Source organism: Xyrauchen texanus, chromosome 13 (genome assembly GCF_025860055.1).
Source record: "Xyrauchen texanus isolate HMW12.3.18 chromosome 13, RBS_HiC_50CHRs, whole genome shotgun sequence".
NCBI classification, from domain to species: Eukaryota; Metazoa; Chordata; class Actinopteri; order Cypriniformes; family Catostomidae; genus Xyrauchen; species Xyrauchen texanus.
Genome location: NC_068288.1, coordinates 22,394,864 through 22,404,087, shown reverse-complemented (window position 1 = coordinate 22,404,087; position 9,224 = coordinate 22,394,864). Strand labels below are relative to the sequence as shown.

General features: G+C 39.7%; 1 protein-coding gene across 2 annotated transcripts; it reads right to left on the bottom strand.

The window, feature by feature from the left end:
* Positions 1–2,334: 2,334 nt before the first annotated feature.
* On the bottom strand, positions 2,335–8,764 carry LOC127654195 (uracil nucleotide/cysteinyl leukotriene receptor-like). Of its 2 annotated transcripts, XM_052141267.1 has the most exons (4): positions 8,592–8,764; positions 7,688–7,765; positions 7,493–7,593; positions 2,335–4,666 (listed from the first exon to the last, which is right to left on the bottom strand). In XM_052141267.1, the coding sequence occupies exon 4, from the start codon at positions 4,655–4,657 to the stop codon at positions 3,632–3,634; it is 1,026 nt and encodes a 341-aa protein (XP_051997227.1). In that variant the 5' UTR covers positions 4,658–4,666; positions 7,493–7,593; positions 7,688–7,765; positions 8,592–8,764; the 3' UTR covers positions 2,335–3,631. The 2 variants fall into 2 exon arrangements, with proteins under 2 accessions (XP_051997227.1, XP_051997228.1); XM_052141268.1 differs by lacking the exons at positions 7,493–7,593; positions 7,688–7,765.
* Positions 8,765–9,224: the final 460 nt, after the last annotated feature.

Here is a 9,224-nt window from a genome sequence, read left to right as displayed (position 1 = left end):
AAATCAATAAGGAGAGAATGTATGGATATGACATATAAATGCACAAAGTTGCATGTGACCGACACAATGATTAAAATAATGGAAAGGTGGAAGATATTTTAGATGCTGGGTGTTTATAGAAACAGTTTGGCATTTATTTGTGCATTCATTTAGAAACTAAATGTAAAAAATCAATTAAAAGCCCTGTGTGAATTTGTAAATTGTGCACTTTTAATGCAGTGTATCAATTTCAGTAGCTAAATGCACATTTAATGGCAGCCAGCTGGTACGTGAAAGCTGTGTGGTTTGTGTAAACCTCACTCCCCTGGCCTGAAGATGTGCACTAGCAGCTGACACTAGGGGCTGTAGATTTAACCTCCTCGTTAGTGCGTCCAACTCCCATGCCTGCTGACAGCAGTTCAAATTCCGCTCAGAGCAGTCTGAGCAGGACCAGTTACAGTGGTGCCGTGACCAGGATGGGAGTGAGATTTAGGGGGGTGAGTGTAACGAGAGCCAGCTGGTATGCGATAGCTGTGCAGTATGTGTAAACCTCACTCCCCTGGCCTCAGAAGCGCACTAGTGACAGATGCTATAGCGGCTGTAGCCTTTAACCTCCTCATTAGTGCACCCTCCACCCATGCCGGCTGACGCTGGTTTGTATTCTGCTCGGAGCGGGTCAAGAAGGACCGGTTACACACACATGGCTAGATGCTACATAAAATACTTAAAATGCAGACAGCTCAAACCACTCTTATAACATTTAGGAGCACAGTAAATTATGTACTGGTTATTGCCTTTATAATTGTTATAAAAATGTAAAGTAATCCAACTAAAATGTAATATACATAATACAGATTACTTGTAATCCATTTCTACCCAACACTAGTAATTGTGATAGCTAATTAATTGTAATAATTATGTTGTACATGTAATCTGCACCCTTTAATGCATTAATTCAATTTAATTAAAAGTGCATAATAAGTTTTGTTTTGTGAGAATGGATGGCACCATAGTGCTCGGTAGTCTTGACTACCGGTAATCCTCAGTAATGCACACCATACACATTACAGTCCTTCCTCACTTAGTCCCCTCTTGCTCTGTGAAGATGCCCTGTTACGTTAATGAACAGGAAGCCTTACACAAATATTAGGAAAGAGAAGCAAAGACATAGAGAGACAGAGTCAGATGGTAAATTAGTGAGAGCAGGATTGAAAGAGCGACTGAGACAGAATTTGCTGACAGTCAACAGTTTGAGTCACATGATGTGAAAAGAGAACCAAAAGACTGCCACAGTCAGTTCAGTCTGGTGGTTTCCGTCTTGTCTCTCTCTCACACGTCAGCACACACACGGCCATAACGAAAGCAGTTATGTTCTATACAATCAATAAGAGCTTTGCAGAGATGGCCACAATGTGTGTGAAAGACTTAATGATTCATGCTAGCACGTTTTTACAAGATTGTGCCTGTTGTTATTAACATCTGTCATATGAGATGATGCTCAAAATGCAAGTGTTATTAAGACTAGTGGGTGTCAGGCAATAGAACAATGTTCTTTGTAACTGGGGTAAGGACTATGCCTAAGCTCAGAGAAAGAGAGAGAGAGAGAGAGAGAGAGAGAGAGAGAGAGAGAGAACAATTGTTTGCTCTGATTCTTTTCTCTGGTGTGGTGAAATGATGCATTCGTAATGTTTTTGTAATCGCCAAGACTCCCACAATGCATTTTGATACCTCTGATGAAGTGCTTCTCAATAAACTTGAAAAATACCATAAATAACCATTTGAGGATGATTTTATTTTGATAATTTACATACATTTACAAACTGATTTACCTGAATGGTTTTTGCAAGTGAAATAATATTTTTTATTTAAAAAAAAAAGAATGAAAACAAAAAGGTACAAAGCAAAATAAATAGATACAGATGGGCTTAAACGATGGGCAAAACCCATCTCAAAATAATGGAAGTCATATTTAGCTAAACAAGTGAAAAAAAAAAACCATTATTATGTATATTTTAGAAAATGTGTCACAGACTATACCTTTAATAAGAGGTGCATTAAAAAAAATGGTAACACGTTACAATAAGGTTCCATTCATTAACATTAGTTAATATATTTGTTTCACAATTTATTAATCTTTGTTAATGTTTGTTAATAAAAATACAATTGTGCATTATTAGTTCATGATAGTTCATAGTGTATTAACTAATGTTAACAAAAACAACTTTTGATTTAAAATGTATTAGTATATGTTGAAATTAACATTAAATAAGATTAATAAATGTTTAATAAGTATTGTTCCTTGTTAGTTCATGTTAACTAATGTGGTTAACTAATGTTAACAAATGGAACCTTATTGTAAAATCTTCCCCAAAAATGATTGTATTAATTGAATATATAGTGTGAAATAGAAGCCTAAATAACAAGTGTAGCTGTCAAGGTGTCTAACAAGTATTATTCATTTCAGCTCCCCATTTTGCACCTCTTCACACTCTTCACCTCAGTTTTACAAAAACCAAAAAAAAAAAATAATTGTGTGTGTGTGTGTAGTCCCTTTACACTGAGTTTTCAGTGGCTCATTAGTCAGTGTCACACTGATTTTACGAAGGATGTTATTATATCTGCTCAAGTGCTTAAAGCAAAACTTCGGTATGAGTCAAAGCATGTCATCAGTAAACAGGTATGATGTCTTCTTGAGTTTTAATAGGGTTTTTAGCCACCTACAATTGATAAAGATGGCAACTGGCTGATACATAACTTATACTGAGATGGTCTATGACTGAAATTCCAGTCACTTCAGTGTTTTTCTCGTATCCCAGTTTAATATGCAGTCAACTTTAAAAAAGCAATTTTTAGGATAATTTTCTCAGTGTAAACATCATAGCTTGGTGGAGATTTTAAAACATTTCACTTTTTGTTTGAGCATCCTGTGATCTGATCACAATGTGAATCGACAATAGTAGGTTGAAAGTTCTGCTGCTGAAATTGGTTTGTGCTTGCCGAAATCAGAACCACCAGTGTCCGAAGCTGGAAGTGTTGTTGAATGTATGAGCACCAGATTTTATTAACTCTACACCTAACCCAAACCCCAACCGTAAACCTAGTCATCAGTGTAGTAAAAAATGTATTTTCAGAACTAAAATACAATTGCGATTACTTTCTGTTTTCCAATAACCTTTTTCTCTGAGGTTGATCGAGAAATGCGCTATTAGTAGTTCCAGAGGGAAAGGTAAAAACAATTGAATTGTTGAGAAAATTTATGATGGGGGGTGCCACTTATCAGTTATTCAGCAGAATGGGGTCAATTTCAGGGCACATGAACATTCTGAATCAATATATCGATTTCCTGTGGGATCTTGTTGACAACATTGGCTAAATCAATGGTGTGAGTTTGGGCGGGGACTATCCGTTTATTCAACCAATGGAACATGTGGGGAGTTTTCACAAATCTGTTTTCAAACAGATTAATAATCTGTTTTGATTATATTAGCAATTCTGTTTGGAGAATTTTGCCAAAATTACCTATTTCAGGTTTAACTAACCACACATTTGAAGTCTTTACAATCAGGAAGTGTGGGCCAAATTACTTAACCTGATGGCAAGTAATCATAGCGCTTCAAAAACAAACCATCAATGTACCATTTTAACCATTTTCTCAGAACTCAGACTTTGCACTCAAAGACTTCTCATGAGTACTTTTCAGATCCCCGCTGGTTGCACCGGACCCCCTTGACTTCTCTCTGCAGAGAAGCCTGTGAACACTCCCCCTGAACTTCTCAGCAGCAAATAAGTAGACCAGGGGATCCAGAGCTCCATTCAGGCAGGTTAGAGATGAAGTAAGGCGGTTGGCTAGAGCAAGGCCTCTTTTTATTTGGCAGGACAGACCTGGATGTCCATAACCCAAGATGAAGGTTGCACGACTTAAGTGATAGGGCAAAAAGCACACTATGTAGACGAGCATGACCAGGCCGATTGTGCGAAGAGCTCGGAGTTTCAGAGCAGGCTCCAGCCTTGAGCCCTTCCACAGACTGTGCACTATGAGCAGATAGCAATAGAGGGTGGCAAGGAAAGGGGGTGTGAATGCTATAATGAGGGAGACAAGAGCACGGCTTGAGGCCTTTTCTCTGTACAGCTGCAAACATACAGTAAAGCCATTCACATCCGCAGTCTGCTGGGTGACCAATAGGGGCGCCATAGACACTGACACCAAAGCCCATAGTGCAAAGCTGGCTATGTGAGCAAAGCGAGTGTGTCTGACTTTGAGAGAACGTACAGCATGCACAACAGCAAGGTATCTGTCACCTGCGACACAGGCCAGGAAGTACAAACTAGCATACATGTTGACATAGAAGAGGAATCCCGCAAGACGACAAGGGACTTCACCAAATGGCCAGTGTCCACCGGTTAAATGATAAGTGGCCCTGAGGGGTAAGATGAAGACGTAAGACAGGTCAGCCACAGCGAGATGGAGCAGGAACACATTGGCAGGAGAAGAGATGCCTCTCTGGTGGGTGAAGATCCACAAAGCGAGACCATTGCCGATAAGTGCCAGGAGGAAAACTATGATGTAGCTAATTCCAAAAACCATATTCTCCACTGTATTATCCACAGGTGGACAGCTCTCCATGGATTGATTGGACAGCATGGAGGGAAGTTCTGTCAGGGAGGACTCCATCTTCATTAATAAAGACTAAAGGGGGAAGAACAAAATAATTTTTTAATGTAAATAATATGTATACTTTTTAATATATATACTTTTTTAAAGCAAGACATTAAATTAAATAAATAAATAAAACAATTTTTTTATTTTTTTTATTTTATCAATTAAGTTTGTTAAACAAACTTAAAACTATAAAACTAAATATAGAACATTCAAAAATAAGACAAAGTATTTGGACACTTTCTTGTTATCAATCTTAGTGGAACATGCCCATATGTGATTAACTACTGTTGGGCCTTGTAATAGATGTACCAAGTGATGGGCTCGTTAAGCCATGCCCAATTGTATGTACATGAGTTGACCGTATGTGGTAAAGTACTCAGTAAAGGAACAAGTGAACATGCAGAGCAGGTGTCTGTCGTTCCTCTCCAGTCAGTTTGCAGGTGATAAATGCTGGTGCAAATCGATTTAATCCTCAGCAATTCATAAAGTTTGCAAAGTTTATGTAACATAAAAGTTGTGCCTTGGTCGGTGAGGATTTCTTTCGGAATCCACACGCAGGAGATCATTTTGAAGAGCACCTCCGCAACACTATGTGCTGAGATTTTGCATAAAGGCATTGCCTCTGGATATTGCGTTGCATAATCCACCAGGACTAATACAAATGTATATCTGCATGCTGACTGATCTAATGGTCCGACGAGGTCCATACCAATTCTTTCGAAGGGGGCCTTGATCAATGGTAATGGGCGCAATGGTGCTGTTGGGGTGATTGGTGGATTCACCAACTGACATTTGCGGCATGCCACACACCATCTGTGTTCATCCCCATGAATTCCCGGATTATCGGATTATGGTGTGCCGCCTGGAAAAGTGTTTCCCGACAGCTCCTCAGGACCAATAACTAGGTTGTATTTTAATGCGTTTGAGTGTCTTGCTTCACTCGATACACTGTTCCCTAATAATTTCAAAATACGGATATGTGAGGCTGGAGGCTGCTGGCCATTGATTATGTGTTTTGTCACATGACATGAGACTTCGGTTTGCAGGACCCATCCACACACAATGCTTTTAATAATTTTTTAAACTCCGGCCAATTGGTCCCCAAAATTAGTGGATGGGTGAGGCAGGAATTAACCGCGGCCTCCACTCGATGCTTTACCCACCAAAATTGAATGACGGTAGTCACTACCGGATATTTATGAACATCCCCATGCACACACCTCACCATCAGCTTGTGTTTTGTACCCAAAGCCCCATCATGAACCAAGCCGTGGTGGATTGAGGTTTGATAACAGCCCGAATCCACCAGGGCTTGGTATGTACACCCCTTAATTGTTATCAGTATATGGTACGTCACTGCTTGATCCAAGTCTCCGCCTTCTTTACTGGACACCGGTTTGGGCGTGTCTTGGCCCCCCACAAGTCCAACAGGCTGGCCCAGTCTTCCTGGCTGCACTTGCTGCACCTGGGAAGGACGACGGAGAGGGGTAGGGGAGGGGGACACTGCGAAGTGCAGCCCACGAAGGCAGGGTGATGGTTTGGGTGGAACCACTCCCTATTTCCGGGGAGCGGGTATAGGGCGAGAGGGAGGAGAGGGAGGGACAAAAGGAGGAGGATAAGCAAGAGGGAGAGAGAGAGAGAGCATCTCTGGACTCTCTCTGTCTGTCACTCCGGCGGCCTTTTAAAGCCCGTCTCCATTGTCACTGAAAGCGAGACACAGGTGTTTATTGTTAACAATCACCAGGCGATTGCCCTTACCGCTTCCTCTCTCCCCAGTGACAGATACATGACCACTTCCCGCTCAGTAACACTTTATATTATGCCAATAGTAAATATTTTTCTTCTCTGTGTGCTTTTGGGAGAGTAAAGGAGGGATTGTCATGGCTGTCGGGTTTTTGGCAGCAACTCAGCTACTCAGAAATAAGATATTTATGGGTCTCAGGGGACTGTGGAGCGGTTGACTACACACTCATTGCACCTCCACAATCCACACACGCTGACCTAAGAGTGAAGGGCTGCATAGGTGCTGGTGCATCCAGTGGACACACCTTTGTCATGGGACTCCAGAGACACTGCTATCTGCTTACAGTCTGACCCAGCTATCCTCATTGCATTCATTTTTGTCAAATCACTGGCAGCCTGCCTTATATTATGCATGGAAGAGGCATTAATTTCAGCCTGCCAACCGAAAAACAGTTGTCCTAGTAATAATCAGGGCAAACAGATGTATTGAGATGAAGACATTTTTAAGAAAGATTGAAAGTAGGGGAAAACTTTGGCTTTAGCGGAGATATTGTATATTGTCTAAATTGCACATAAAATTGTAAGAACCCTGCAACATGTAATAATGTAAAGTAAAGAGTAAATGCAGAAAGTAATGGTTAAATTTATTTGTGATACATTTAGAAAGTTTGTTACAAATCAGGTTGGACTTAAGAATTGACAATAATATAAATGCTGAAAATGTTCAGTGGAATCGATATTAAATTTAATTCCCACACACCTCTTTGAATAATTAATTGTTTCAACATGATGATTTTTTTATTATTATTAAGCACCATCAGAGAAAATACAAAATGTTTTACAAATCTCTGCCAACAATAAAATGTCCAATGACCTCCACTAGTTTGTAATCATGGGAAGGCACATTATCAATATTTTCAGAACAATAGAAAGAAACAATTCATTGGGTGTGCACAAAGGACTGTCTCAAGATCATCTGGGGTTTTGACATAGGAAAGTGCTGCAGGATTTAGAACTGCAGGGAAGGCAAATAACCAAGTCCCAGAACATGCCAAACCCTCCAGTAATTTAAACAGATACAATACAGAAGTAAACAGCTACACAACTCACTTTAAAAGAAAACAAAGATGTCCTGAACTGTACTTCCCAATAGAGACAAGGAATGCCGTGATGGCGAGGAGAAATCCAGATGTTGATAGATGACTCTGGTCCTTGGGTGTGTGGTGATAAACAGACCAAAAGTAAGTATACTGTGTGGTCCAGGATCAAGAAATTACAAAATATTAGAATTACCAAAAAACCTACAGTCCAACAGCATTAGTCGAAGTTCTTGTGTGGTTTTGGCTGCTGACGTCTTGGAAAGCATCAAGGCAGCTCAACTGACTGGCAACAATACAAAATCACTTTTGTTTTAAATAAATACATTTTGACACTAATGCCCCTTTACTACCAGACCACACACACACACACGCTAAAAGAAGAAAAAAAAAAAGAGTAGAAATGAAGAACTATGGGCCCCTACTTATAAGCTTTTTTTTTGCTTCTTTGGGAGACCCATTTCACTGTACTGTACCCAATCTACTCTGTACTTTTAAAAACTGTATTATTGTAATGTTTGAAGAGGTATTGTGAATAAACTGAAACTGAAACTGAAACTGAAATAATATCAGGCGGTAATTTGCAAGCCCTCCATTTTTACAGTAACACACAAACATTTTGAACCCTTGAAAAGAAATGAGCTACTGAGTAAAATGTCCTATTGTAGGTTTTACATCTGACCACCCTGCTGACCGATTTTGGTCTTGTTTCATAGACACAAGCAAAGCAAAAGTTGAACAATTCAAATCTGCTAGGTAGTCCTAAAATTTGTACTGTCTTGTACAGTGATAAACTGAGCTTCAAACACTTTATTTTCTATCCTCTAACTAAGAAGAAAATAAGAATAACATCACTGATAACCAGTAATAACTTAAAAATACCTTGGAATAAATCAAACTGGTAGCCCATGTTGTTTTAAGTGTTGACTTTAAAATAAAATAAAAAAAATCTATGCTAGTCATGTCATAAACTTTAAACCATGAAAAAAATATATAGGTAATTCTGAAATATAAAGAAACAAGTAAATAACTTGTTTAGATACAAAACTTTCCCAAATGAGCAACATAAAAACAGCGGACAATGAAAGTACAGAAGTCTCTGAAAGACTTACCAGAGTGTTGATCTTTAAAGCAGAGGACAGGGAGTTCTGCTGATGGTGTGAGTTTATTACAGCAGGTTGCGGACCAGGAGTCTAACCAGCAGCTTCTGTTCAGGGGAAGAATTTAATAGAGTTCAGTCTCTAGTCTCTCATGCTGGGCTGTGGTAACTGTGGCTGGCATATCACACGGTCTCTACACTGCAGTGTGTTTGAAATACAATGCTGTGGCTCATTTCGTGTCTCCAACAAATTTGAACACAAAAACACAGATCCCGATGGGAAGGCTCTAATGTGAACCCTGACCTCATCCTTTATTTGCAGTGCTATTTTTTTTCTGAGGGCCACTTGTACGCTTCACAATAACCTGAGTCAGTAGAAGGGTTTCATTTTGATGGGGGGAAAGAATGGCATGCCTTGGTCGCAATGTGCAGCCGTGTACAATGCCATGGCAACAAGGCCTAGTGGTCTACTGCATGCCTTTAGGTTAAAAGCCCTTCAATCCCATCCTTTAACTATATCAATAAACAGAAGATGAACAGAGCATTTAATGGGCCAGTTAAAGAATAAAGAGAAAGATTATCTATTGTAGACTGTCGAAAGCCAGATAGATGAGGCCCCTTGGAACTCAGAGAATGAGTGAGAAGA

Excerpts from the sequence above, each read along its gene's own strand:
- LOC127654195 (XM_052141267.1), bottom strand. The coding sequence starts at position 4,657 with ATGAAGATGGAGTCCTCCCTGACAGAACTTCCCTCCATGCTGTCCAAT.